At 31.9% G+C, this 14,373-nt stretch overlaps 2 protein-coding genes across 2 annotated transcripts in view; both read left to right on the top strand.

The window, feature by feature from the left end:
* The first annotated feature begins 1,324 nt into the window (after window positions 1–1,324).
* Window positions 1,325–12,051, top strand: LOC144841578 (uncharacterized). Its single transcript, XM_078697996.1, has 10 exons — window positions 1,325–1,452; window positions 5,004–5,090; window positions 6,083–6,196; window positions 6,580–6,714; window positions 7,157–7,216; window positions 7,902–7,988; window positions 8,529–8,639; window positions 9,307–9,438; window positions 9,981–10,022; window positions 11,064–12,051. Exons 1-10 carry the CDS (start codon window positions 1,417–1,419, stop codon window positions 11,235–11,237), a joined length of 978 nt encoding a protein of 325 aa, XP_078554122.1. The 5' UTR covers window positions 1,325–1,416; the 3' UTR covers window positions 11,238–12,051.
* Window positions 12,052–12,334: 283 nt separating this feature from the next.
* LOC144841477 (diacylglycerol kinase beta-like) overlaps window positions 12,335–14,373 on the top strand; it is a 108,995-nt gene continuing 106,956 nt past the window's right edge. Inside the window, exon 1 of the mRNA XM_078697835.1 lies at window positions 12,335–12,496. The gene's annotated coding sequence lies outside the window, so the exon portion shown is untranslated. The remainder of the gene's footprint in view (window positions 12,497–14,373) is intronic.

Genomic DNA, 14,373 nt, shown 5'->3' with positions numbered 1-14,373 from the left:
GTGGCTGATTATTTTTTCCAATGTCCACAAACATATGTATTATTGTTATTATAGGCCTACAGTATTAACAAATACATTTGCATCGTTGCTGTTGTCGAAGTATTAAAGTATGTTCGTGTTCTGGGCAGCTCTTATATTTTGTATTTTAGAAATGACAATAATCATTGTTATTCCCAACAAAATAAATAAAATACAAATTTATAATCAATTTGATTTATAGTATCAGTCACCAAAGCGCTGATATAACCACCAAAGTGTCCCTTAAACTCTGTCTACACTATCAAACTAGTTTAACAAAAAAGTGTGATGTGCCCAAATATGGTAGTGATATGCTTAAAATATGGTAGTGATATGACGTCATCGTGTCCATATATGGGCACATCACATTTTTTTGTCACATAAAGTTTGATAGTGCAGACAGAGCTTTATATTATTAATAGTAGGGGTATCCGGTCATATATTTCTCCATGTTCATTTCGCGCGGGAAAGTGATCTTGTAATAGGGGTGTCCCCTGCATCTGGTGTCCTCTGAATAACTTAACTAAGGGATGCTAGTAGACATGGTTACAATGCATAATTATGGAAATACTGTAACATCGATGTTGACAGGAGTGAAATTGATTCAGATTGCAATAAATCAAATTCACATAACAAATAGGTTTCTTTATTCTATTATTGTGTACAATACAATACTAATTGGTGATATATTTATGTTAGAAACAGTCGATAAAAGACCTGCCATACGTGCCACTGATTAAACCTTATTTATTTTAACTTTACGGCATATCATTTTTATGGTACAAAAAACATTCAATGTTAACCAGAAAAAAAATGTTAATTTGTTTATTTGGAAAGAAAATATAATAGTGTTCAATATAAGCATATCTATACTATGATACACTATTTTACAGAGCAAACAATTGTAAATAAAGTGTTGTTTTATACTTAAATGGGTCTTAGATGATTTTGGAGGACCCACAAAATAATGATACATACTATATATACGGTACGCCCGACGGTACGGTACGCCTGTATAATAAGCACACTGTAACTACATTGCTTATATAATAATGCCAAGGTCTAATCTCTATATTATAAATTGATTCTTCTTTAAAATCGATTGAAAGGAATATCTAATCATTATTGTTTAACGATTATAACTCTAAAAATAACGAAAGCACAAACCGAAGAAGCCTCGACTAGCACACTCGCATCATAGATTGCCTATCAATATCGAACCACGAATGCATCACCATGGAAACGGAATATCACGTCTATACCGTGTGTTTTATTTGTTTTATCATTGTACGTTTCAATTTGTTTATTGAGACGGTTAGTAGAACTTAGTGTAATTTATTCTGAAATGAAGTCAATATGCACATGGCTTGTAATGGCTCAATCGTCATAAGATGAAATATGGTAGTTACTCGAAAGGAAATTGCAGCCAAAAGGGTAAGTGAAAACAATCAGGGCCGTATCAATCGTTCGTTAAACTAAAAAGGTAGACTGATTAACACGAGATAGCCAGCAATTAGGGTCGCAATATTTTGGTTAAAGTAAGGTTTGGACTGATTAACACGGGATATCCAGTGCAATTTGACCATATCAATCTTTCAGTGACAGTTAGACTATAACAAGTTAGATTGATTAACACAGGATTGACATGGCTCGGTTAGACTACAATGGTAGACTGATTAACACAGGATTGACATGGCTCGGTTAGACTACAATGGTAGACTGATTAAAACGGGATATCCAGTGCAATTTGACCATATCAATCGTTCAGTTAGACTATAACAAGTTAGACTCATTAACACAGTCATGATTGACATGGCTTGGTTAGACTACAATGTTAGACTGATTAACACGGGATATCCAGTGCAATTTGACCATATCAATCGTTCATTTAGACTATAACAAGTTAGACTGATTAACACATGATTGACATGGCTTGGTTAGACTAAAATGGTAGACTGATTAACACGGGATATCCAGTGCAATTTGACCATATCAATCGTTCATTTAGACTATAACAAGTTAGACTGATTAACACAGGATTGCCATGGCTCGGTTAGACTAAAATGGTAGACTGATTAACACGGGATATCCAGTGCAATTTGAGCATATTAACCGTTCAGTTACACTATAAAAAGACTGATTAACACAGGATTGACATGGCTCGGTTAGACTAAAATAGTAGACTGATTAATAGGGATATCCAGTGCAATTTGAGCATATTAACCGTTCAGTTACACTATAAAAAGACTGATTAACACAGGATTGACATGGCTCGGTTAGACTAAAATAGTAGACTGATTAATAGGGATATCCAGTGCAATTTGAGCATATTAACCGTTCAGTTACACTATAAAAAGTCTGATTAACACAGGATTGACATGGCTTGGTTAGACTAAAATGGTAGACTGATTAACACGGGATTTCCAGTGCAATATGAGCATATTAACCGTTCAGTTACACTATAAAAAGTCTGATTAACACAGGATTGACATGGCTTGGTTAGACTAAAATGGTAGACTGATTAACACGGGATTTCCAGTGCAATATGAGCATATTAACCGTTCAGTTACACTATAAAAAGTCTGATTAACACAGGATTGACATGGCTGGGTTAGACTAAAATGGTAGACTGATTAACACGGGATTTCCAGTGCAATATGAGCATATTAACCGTTCAGTTACACTATAAAAAGTCTGATTAACACAGGATTGACATGGCTTGGTTAGACTAAAATGGTAGACTGATTAAAACGGGATTTCCAGTGCAATATGAGCATATTAACCGTTCAGTTACACTATAAAAAGTCTGATTAACACAGGATTGACATGGCTTGGTTAGACTAAAATGGTAGACTGATTAACACGGGATTTCCAGTGCAATATGAGCATATTAACCGTTCAGTTACACTATAAAAAGTCTGATTAACACAGGATTGACATGGCTTGGTTAGACTAAAATGGTAGACTGATTAAAACGGGATTTCCAGTGCAATATGAGCATATTAACCGTTCAGTTACACTATAAAAATCTGATTAACACAGGATTGACATGGCTTGGTTAGACTAAAATGGTAGACTGATTAACACGGGATTTCCAGTGCAATATGAGCATATTAATCGTTCATTTAGACTATAACAAGTTAGACTCATTAACACAGGATTGACATTACTTGGTTAGACTAAAATGGTACACTGGTTAATCGTCAAGACAATTAAATGGGGTAGATCAATCGTTTGGTTTAGACTAAAAACGACTGATAAACAGTAAAGTACTAAAATAGGACGTGACATAAATCGTTTGGTTAGACCTTAAAGACTGATTATTCACAAGATAGTCAGAGCAATTTAGGCAAAAATTGTTGTTTCGTCAAGTCGAACAATTGTCAAGTCGAACAATTGTCAAGTCAATTTTACCAGGGAAGAGTGAAATTTCAATGAAATAAAAATGTCACTCTTCCCTGATCTTACAGTAAACTGAAATAATAGATCAAATGCAATCAAAACGACGATGGATTTTACTAATTATTAGCTCAGGAAAGTAAATTCAATTATCCCGTTTGGTTATAGATGGTTGAAAAGGTAGACTGATTAACAGTCGAAAAAAAATTGAATAAATATGTGATATGAGTGATACACAATTCAACCAATTATGTTATTCTAAAACTGATTAACACATTGCAGAGAAAATTATGCAGCATCAATCATTTGGCTAGACTGGTATACTGGCTACTAAAACACAGTAGAACAGAGACTGAAATATTAATTTGTAAGAAATATTTAAACGTTTGGTTAACTGAAACTTCAGTCTGAGACTGAACAATTAACTAAACTATTAACTCTTTCCGTCTTTATGACTAAAATGGTGAATCGATTAATACAGGAATTGATATAATCAAATGATTTATAAAATAATAATAATAAAAAAAATCCATAATATTGAAAAATAACGCGCTCACATTTTCCACCTTTAAATTATTCTTTTCTTCTGCTAGTTTATAGCTGAAACGATCTAACAAATGCCAACCACATCATTACTTAAACATTAAAAGACACCGCTCCAGAAATAACTATAACATTAATATTTTTATATTTTATTAAGTTGAGTGCACTATAAGTACAGTTGATCAATAACATAACTCTACTCTGTTGAAGAAACTGTAGGCCTAGATTATTTACACAGACCTACTTTTAAAATCGAATGACTATAATATATTTCTCACTAACTAAAGCTTTGTCTACACTATCAAACTTTACTTTTAGTGACTAAAAATTGAGGTGCTCATATATAGACATGACGATGTCATATCACTACCATATTTGGGTATATCACTACCATATTTGTCCACATCACACTTTTTTGGTCAAACTATTTTGACGTTTAATCATGACTCAAAATTCAAAATTAGCCTAGATGGAATATTACACATCCCTAATATTAATGTTATTTTTTTTGTAATATTGTAATTAGAGAAATAATTGGTAGTTGAGTAAGTAATAGGTAGTGAATTAGAAGCGGTTGGAATACCCACACTATCCCCTTTGAACCCATAGATACTTGCACACAAATTTGAAACAAATAGCACGTCAGTCGGAAGAAATGTCACCGATACCATTACTAAATCTCTCTCTACACTATCAAACTTTATGAGACAACAAAATGTGATATGCCCATATCATCACCATATTTGGGCACATCACACTTTTTATACATTTTTACTCTTACTTGCTGCGATGAATTTGGGTTAACCGAATCTATTCGAAATTATGCGTTATTTATTTTGTATAATTGTTTATATTACATTGGTATTTTAAATATTATTATTTGGTGCATTGTCCGATTAATATTGTTTTATAATAATATATTCATTATTTCCGTCGTTTTCCTTCTTTTAATCCGGTGAACCGTAGTATTTACTTATCTATCTCGTTTGCATTCATTACCTTTATAGATGTTCAATAAATTGATTGTCTTTGTCCTATTCTAGGCCTTAATAGATGCAATTGAGATCGGGGATACAAGAGCAGTGTGCAAGCACCTTGACAACGGTGGTGACGTGAACGCTACCGATAAGGTAATATGCCTGGCCTAGATCATATACCTGTAATTGATATGTACCACAATGCAAATAAAACAGTACATGCTTTAATGTATAGCTTATGTAAAACTTAATAAATGAAAATGTGAATTTAGAATATGGATAGATTATTAATATTATATGTATTATGTGTCAAAACATCTTTTATAATTAAACAACGGTGTATTTTCGAGTGAAATTAGTTTAAGACTTTTTCATATGAAAGTTAACTGGTCCTATTGCGCGAATTACATGAATAGGTTATTACAGTTTATACCCGGAGCATAGAGCAATGGAAACGTTCAGTCAGGCCTATTAAGCAGTTTGATGAACCATACAGTTGACGTAGGCTATGATGTACAGGGTCAATCAATACAAACGGCATCACTATGGTTGTTTATTACCTTAACAACAAGAATAATCTTAACATTTAAAAAGATGATTCTCTACTAGTATAGATAGTAATATATTTGAGGACACAATACTTGGCATTGTTCTCTATTATGTAAACTATGATACATAACATGACCATTAAAACGATGATACAGAGGTAATGTGCAAACAAAGGCGCCTTATTTCCTGTCTTGTCTGCTTATAAATTACGGTCCAATTTAATTGCTTTTCATTAAAAAAGATATTTATTCATCGAAATCATGATGTCAATGACAATAAATAGTCGATAATGATGAATACGATGACGATGACGATTAAATCCATTCATTGAGACACTCCAATCATGGACCTATGGTTCCATGCTCCAATTCAGGGACACCATATGAGACACTTTCCTATGAAACGTATGAGGAGCAATATGTTTTAACACTACAGACACCTAATCAGAGGGCACCTGTGTAAGAGACTGTTCTGATATAGGATAATGATGTAATGTATGATTAAGATGACGACGCTTGATGAGGCTATTGTGAGAAATACACAATCGACGGTTAACAACGAAGTTTTAAAATGTATTTTATAATTTCATATCGAAGGATGATGCAGATGGAAGTCAACACTCATTACTGATACTTGCAATTTGTCAACATCAGTTTCAAGTTGCAAAACAGTTAATCGAAAGAGGTGCTGACGTATCTACTGTATATATGGTAAATATTTATGACCAAATAAGGTATAGTCATCGTCAGAAACACGAAACATTTTTACGCGCGCATTCAAACTCTGTGACAGGTGAAACTTTTTTTGTACATGCACGTAACCGTTGCATCTCTGACGGTGTTGTCACCATAGAGGAATTAGTTTCTAAACTAACTCAATGTTGTCACTGGCGGCATGCGAACATGGTTTCTTGCCGCTATGGCGCTCTTTTGATGTTACTATGATTTAAAAATACTCAACAACCCTCATTCACGTAGGCCCTATATATTCTTTACTCCATTTTGTTTTCAATAAAATACATCAAAACAGTATTCACATAAGTTTTGGTTATTAACAATACATACAATATATATGTATTTTTTCATTTATTCAGAATTATGATGCTATGCATGAGTGTATTTATCGAATATCGGCGCACAAAGCTGCCACAATTATTTATGATGAAAGCTTAGATTCAACGGTAGGAGAAATACTAAAACTTATTGAAGATGAGCTCATCAAAACAAAGGTATGAAAAATTGGCCCAATTAACATTAATTAATTGAAATGCTATTTTGTATTATACAAAATTCATTTGGTAAAAAGTTGGCGCTCTCTCATCTGTCCACGATAGTGGCTGAGTGTGAACTAGTACACCGAAATATGTACTAGGTTCTCACACGAGCATCCGAGAAGACTTGCTCTACCACCAGAACCATCGCACCTTTGCCGATGGTATGGCTGGATTACGGTTACACTGTCTTAACCGCTCGGCCACTCACCCACATGTGACACTGTATCGCGGAATTTGCCTATGATACTGAAACATTATAATGCTATATGTGGAGATACAATACCAATCGGATGTGCTACTTATTATTCGAATATAGATCCAAGATAAGTACTACAGATTTCTAATGAAATCACTGTTGTCATTATAAATCTATTTTTTTTAAATTTCAATTTCATAGGGAAAAGAAAAACGAATTATGCCCGCTAACTTGCCAGCAGCTAATCTACTTCCGACGCAGGTAAGTTTATTTACCTATACAATATTTTTTAACATACGATCGAAGACTGTACGATTCTGTCTGTGGCTTGAACTGCGATTCTTCTCACCATTACAACATTGCGGAAATGTTATATTTCGATGGAACCTAAAATGTGTGACGATAAAGAGGGCGCACGTCACGTACCTATTTTTCCAAGGGTCAACCCCGAGTTGTGGTAAATCTGGGTTCGATCTTATATCAATTATATCATTATTGTATACTTATTTTCTACAGTGCATTTGTAAGAACATGAAATAATAACAACAATTAAATAATAAAACCATTTATTCAATAATAATTTAGTTATGTCTACTTTCTACGTGTGGAATTGTCGGAAATTAAAACAGTTAATAATTCAACTACCTTTATTATAAAAAAAAACAATTATTGTATTTGATATTGATGGAGAAGTTACTACTGCTGTATTATACAGTATTTATATAGAAATAATACGAACAAATTTGTGTGACGATAGAGAGGGCGTCCTATCCAAATTTTAAAGTTGTGGAATTCGAAATCTAAATGCAGGAAATCAAAAAGTTAATACTGTATTAATACCAAAGCAAAACAATTAGATGAATGCCAAATATACCTAATATTTCAATACCTTGCATATTTGTCGGTTAAGATATGTGTATAATTAAGACTTTTTTTAAACTTTTAGGTTTTAATTGATGCAGTAAGTGAAGGAGACACAGAATGTATAAACTTACTGTTGGATTATGGGATGGATATCAATATTGTATATAAGGTTAGTCGGCGTTCTATAATAAAACGTTCACATTTTAGATAAATAAAGAATGTTACCCGTTGTCTGAAAATTCCTTTCCATGATGACCGAATTCTACCTGCATAGAGTGTCCTACCAAACATATCGTATGTTTGTGTATGTCCATGATGAGTATCGTCTTTATGTATGTCATATGGTATGTATGTGTATGTAGAGTAAATTTACATATCCATTGCATTCCAACTTCTGATCTGATAAATTCGGCATAGCGATCGGGAACGACTCGGCATACCGTTCGGGAACTACTCGGAGTGCCGATCATGAACGACTGGGCATCGGCCGATTAGCCGATTTGAGGGATCGGGAATAAATTTGATCAGATTGGCAATGGCAGACTATCGTGTCATTACACAATTCAAAATGTTATTATTGAAAGAATTTTACGATCACTTATATTTAGAAAAAGCATCTTTTAAGTTTTAATTGGTTTTAATTTTTTACTTGATTTTAATTCAGATACAATATTATATATATTTTTGTAATTTCTTAATTTCTTTGCAGGATAACACGAACAAGCAGCAATCGGTGTTAATATTTGCTATATTTGTAAATCAACTGGAAACAGCTAGAATGTTAATCGAAAAAGGGGCAGAACTAGATACAATATTTCAAGTAATAATGTAGTATTTTTTGTATTGTCTTAATGGGCAGATCCGATGAGGTTCCCTAAATAAAAAAAAAACAATATATAACATTTTAATGTTAATCTCAGCTTTAATTAACCATTTTTAATCACTTCGTCTATAATCACCTGGCTCATATGTAAATTCATACATAATTGTATGGTGTAGGGCCTATATCTCATGCCCATATACTATTATTTTGATTTATCCATAAAGTGAATTTGTTATATTCCCCTTCAATAATTCGCTTGATTTTTACACTTATTGTAAAAATTGTCTTTCTATAATAGGCTAACAATCTTGTGAGAAAAGTTGTAATTGTGAATATTAGGTTTAGATTGTCGCTTATATAGTTTTGTTCAGTTTATTGACTCTCATCGTACGTTACAGTATAGTGATATAACACATAGATAACTAATAAAACAAAAACAAAATATAAATAAATATATCCTCTTAAATCTCTGTTTGGATTTGAGCCACCGAGAGGTGGTTAACCCATGCGGAATAAAATAATATTACCATCGTAAAGTCTGCATCTTGTTGATAACAACTAAAATCAAACAGCCGTTTTTATGTCATGATAATGTGGATTTACTCTTCCTTGCATTTACTAATGTTATTTACGTTCTTAATTTGTGTATATTATTTCTTAACAGAACTGTGACTCGGACAATCAAATTTACGAAATAACTGCGTTACAGACTGCACGGGAATGTATGGCCAAAGAACAAACACAAACAATAGAACAATTAGTGGAACTCATTAGTAATGAATTGATGAAAAGAATGGTAAGATTTGTTCATCAAAGGATGTGACCAAAAAAACAACAGAAACGACAAATAACTACGACATTTGCCTAGTGCAAACAACGACGACGGTTACGTCGTATTTCAGGCGTTCGTTTCGTGACGTTAATATAGACGGGATGGTGTATATTTATTTATTTTATTCTGTCTTTAGGCAATGTGGCCAACGATTACCAATAGTAAATGAATCCCTGTCCTATCAGATAGGTGGTAATCCCTCTGATACAGATGCTATTTTGTGAACCAGTTCACCGGGGTAACCCCCTACTCTTCTCGAATAATGAACTGGGTTCTTTAAAGTGCACACAGGTTATAATTGTGTACACTGGACCTACGGTTTATAGTCTTTATCCGAGAAGACTTATACGAATGCGCAGAATGATATTTTTCATAAAATTACCGTCTTCTAATTCATCAACCTTTCTTCAGTAATTATATTTAAAAAAACAATAGTGACATCAATGTTGATGTTAGTTTTCTTAAATTAATACAGTAACTTAATTATGTGGTGTTTTTTTTTTCAGGGAAAACAACCGCGTATAGTAGAACCATCTAGTGGAGCCACGGTAGGTTGAAAAGACAAGTGTATTATTAATTTTAACGAGTATTAATTGCTACCGAAATAAAATGAAATCTTGACAACAAATATTTTGTGTAATGCTAAATTGTATAAAAAAAACATAAGTAGAAATAGTAAAAGTAGAGTTTTGTCAACAATATAATCAAAATCGTTCAAAACAATAGCTTTGTTTGACGTCATCACGAAATACGTAACTGGCGTAGACAACTTTATTTTAATAGAATAGTTAAAGATACATTCACTATCGGAACTATGCTAAATTGATTGATGACGTTTACTTCTATTTTCTTCTGTCTTATTAAGTGTCTGATGCTAAAATTAGCTCACCATAAGCCATTAAAGGAGCAATTACATCGTAAGATTCGATTTCGTTGGAAAAGTCTGGTCATTAACGGTGTATTTTCAGCTATTTACGTCATCATTTTTATTGAGGTCACGTACTAGTGACGTCATCTGTACCGTAGTCGTGAAGTTTTTTTATGCTAATAATACATCAGTCCAAACAACACAATTTTTTTTTCGTTTTTGCAGTACATATTCTCTTCATAAGCAATTGAAAAAATGTTTACCTATATATATGAAATTAGATTATAATATATAATTATTATTATTATTCAGAACATTTATTTCTCTTCTCTTTTCTATTAACAGTGTTTGTAAAAAAACAATTTTAAATAAGAGAGGCGAACCCCAGAAAGTGTAAACTTGTGATGGGCTGCCAAAAAATAAAAAATATCAAAAAATCATAAAAAAACCAAAGTAAACAAAAATAACCGATTGAAAATATCAATGAAATTTGAATTAATATTATTTAGGAATCAGTGATTATATGTGGATAATAGATGCCTTTTTAGCTTAAAAGTGAAATGTTTTATTGCCTCCTTACATCAATTTACTACATAAATTTACATCAATTTATTAATAGAAACTGTAGGCCAACTGTGTGATTTAAATCACAAACTAATGCTAACACTGTGTTTTTTTTAAACCAATTTTATGCTTATCATTTATTTTATTATCATTGCAGTTTCGAACAGACAGTAGCATGTCAGGAAACACCAAAAAGGTGAATGATAGCCCTGTAGAAGACGTTTCCATGGAGGACATGGGCAGCCGCCAATCCTTGCAGAGAAAGACAAGTAGGCCTACAGTCGATGGAGAAGAAGGAGTCACCAAAAGTGCTGCTTGCATTTGTTTGTAATTCGTATTTATGTTAAATAATGTGTAAAATTCAACGTCTATATGCAAGCGTTAAGTTTTGTTTCTTCACGGACCGTGACGTCACTGTTTGTTCTTTTAGTAAAAATGTTCCTTCTGCATCGTTTCAACGCTTCAAAAACGCTATTTATATAAAAATATTTCACGACTTTTGTACTTTGTGACGTTACTTTCAATTTGATAATAGAAAATGAAGTATGGATTTAAGTCGCCATAAAATTATTATTTTTGCTATTTAGACCTATATTATATTGTAATATTATAATATAATGTTATATTATAAGAATATTTCGTATGTATTCAATTGAAATGGTTATTATTATGCAAAAAAGATTGTTTTTACCGGGTGTATTATTGTAGATATTAAGACATATTTGCACCCATTATACTAGGTATCTATAATTTTAAGAGTGGTACACAATGCAGTTTTATTTTGAAAGATAATTTTTTTGTAATTAATTAAAGGTTTTATTTGAAAATATAGTAGGCCTACAGAGAATAATACAAAGTATTTCTAAACTTAATTTTTAAGTTTTGATGACGATTAGCTGCTTGTTGTTCGTAATTGTGTGTCTCGGAAAAATAAATATTTTATTTTATATAATTGCTATCTGTACTTTAATCGTGCTTAACAAATATAATATAAAGAGTATATTAATTGTAAATAAGTGTAAGATAAAGGCAAAACAATATAGATACAGTAATTAACTATATTTTAGAACGCTTTGTTTGATAGTATTTTCAGTAAATATTTCTACATACTATCTTTTAAATATATTTCATTGATGAATTCTGCATTCACTTGTTGTATTTAATACAGATTATTGTGAACTCTTAAGCGAACGGAAAAATATTCTGTAAAACTGTTATTTAATGTTCGATTAACTGAACATATTTAACCATTATACATATTATTATCTTATTTACCACCGAATTAGTTCATAATATCAAAGATACACTATCTTTGATAATAATATTAATTATGATAATCTATTGTTTGGAAATGATAAATAGCGCCATCTACCAAATCAATTTCCTACAAACTTGGTGTAGTGTTTTTGCAGCCGTTTATTGGTAATTATCATTTTTAGATGTCAACCTACCGCTCTTTGACACCGCGCCAGATAAACGAGCTTTGAAAGTTAGCTCTCGATGGTTGGAATGAATGTTATAAAAAAGATGATAAAAACTCGGTACCGAATGTAGAGAACTTGGTCGTCAATGAATTTAGCCAGTGAAACGGTAAGTAACTGTTGTATTTAGCGTTTAAAAGATCGTTTTTGTGGATGTTTTACCAATGTATCCTTGACATAATTCGACCTTACATACTTAACTATGCCAGGCTGTCACTGAGTCAGATTTTATTAGCAAGTACTTGAAGAAGGCAAGATCGGAGTACGCGAGCAGACTATGATTTTCAATTGTTGTTTCTTCTTTTCTGTATCATCGTAATTTTTACATTAAACGTCATAATAAGATTGTAATTAGCATCTTTTAGACTGACGTGTTTCATTAGGCCTTGATTAATGATTGATTGATGATGATAGATTTATATTTCCATTAGGCATTATCTAGCATAAAATGTAATTCTTGAGTTTAATACTGGTAGCCATTGCCAATTACATTGTGTTAATCTTGATTACCATAATACCGCTAAATATTACAAATTGATAAAAAAGAAAATCCACTCTTCAATCGAAATATTATTTGGCTGAGATTAACACTACAGTGATCAAATTGCACATTTTTAAATTGAACCAATAATCTGTCATTCATAGCAAGCACCGTCAATTGGCCTACAGTACTGTAATTTACAGTAAAAATCTTATTAGTAGTAGATATTGCGGATAGTGTTAATACTTACATTTAGAAATCAAATCAGCCTATGCCCCATCTGAATCTCAGGTGGTGTAAAGTGTCATATTAATCGTCAGTGTGGATTCAGAACCTCTGTTGTAGCAGTTTGGGAAATTGTAAACTGTAGCCAATTAATACATACAGTACATAGTAATGTATAAAACAGTAACAATTATATTAATCTTAATATAATGTTATTAAAGGTGTACAGTGTATATATAAGTTTTATTCTTTAATATTTGAAACCATTTGTTTACTCATTAAATTGTGTTAACTGACCTTGAAAACAGAATATATGCTGTACTGTATATAAATCCAAAGGCAAATTACTGAAAAAATGACAATGCTATGGGTATCAGTGGCTGGATCTCAATGAAGATACAAAAAAAAAGCGAAAAGCTAAATCAAAACGATAAGTAAAACAGCCAGAAAAGTTAGCAGAGCTTTCGGGCAACACTAGCCCTTCATCAGTGCAAGTGCTGTACTGTATATATATATATTTTTGTTAACTGTATAACATGCAATATTTTCTAATAAAACAAATCTAATATTCAATAGGTTTTATTTATTGTATTTAAGTTATTTTGCTATAAATATTTTGATTCCTATTTTTTTTTTTGTAAAAGCCAAATAAAAATAACAATAATATATCTATAAAAGTAAACATTTCAAAATACTACTGTATGTAGATTAACGTAGAAATATATTGGTTATGCTTTAGTAAATTTTGCTTTGGTTATCCCAAACGTCACATCAATATCCCATATTTACACCTTCTGCGTTATACTACATAACTGTAATCTATAACATACATTATTTTTTAAAGTCGCAGCTTTCAAATTATTGATCTCTAACTCTCACTATTTATCACATATTTATAATTTATAATAAAAATGTATTTCTAATATTCTGAGAAAGCAAACTGTATTTAAAAACATTAGTTTGTTTGAATATGTACAAAAAAATCCCTAGCCCTAACTGTTTCATTTGAAGCATTTTCTGCAATACTGTAAAAAGCCTAACCTTCCTCCGAATTATGTTAGGCAACGCACTACATTGTCATTTTGGTCCTCTGAATAGACCTCTAAACATTACCCACATTCTTTTTGCTCATACACCAACAGTGTACTTTATAAGGTTGCAAAATCCTTTGGTATACAGTGTGACTGATGTACGCTAATTTGCCAATATGGAAGGACTATCTGCAGTTCAGTTTGGCTGCCATAATAATATAGATATCTTTAATTAAGTACTGTAGTTTA

Source organism: Antedon bifida, chromosome 1 (genome assembly GCF_963402885.1).
Source record: "Antedon bifida chromosome 1, ecAntBifi1.1, whole genome shotgun sequence".
Lineage (NCBI taxonomy): Eukaryota > Metazoa > Echinodermata > Crinoidea > Comatulida > Antedonidae > Antedon > Antedon bifida.
This window is presented reverse-complemented; position numbering and strand designations above follow the sequence as displayed.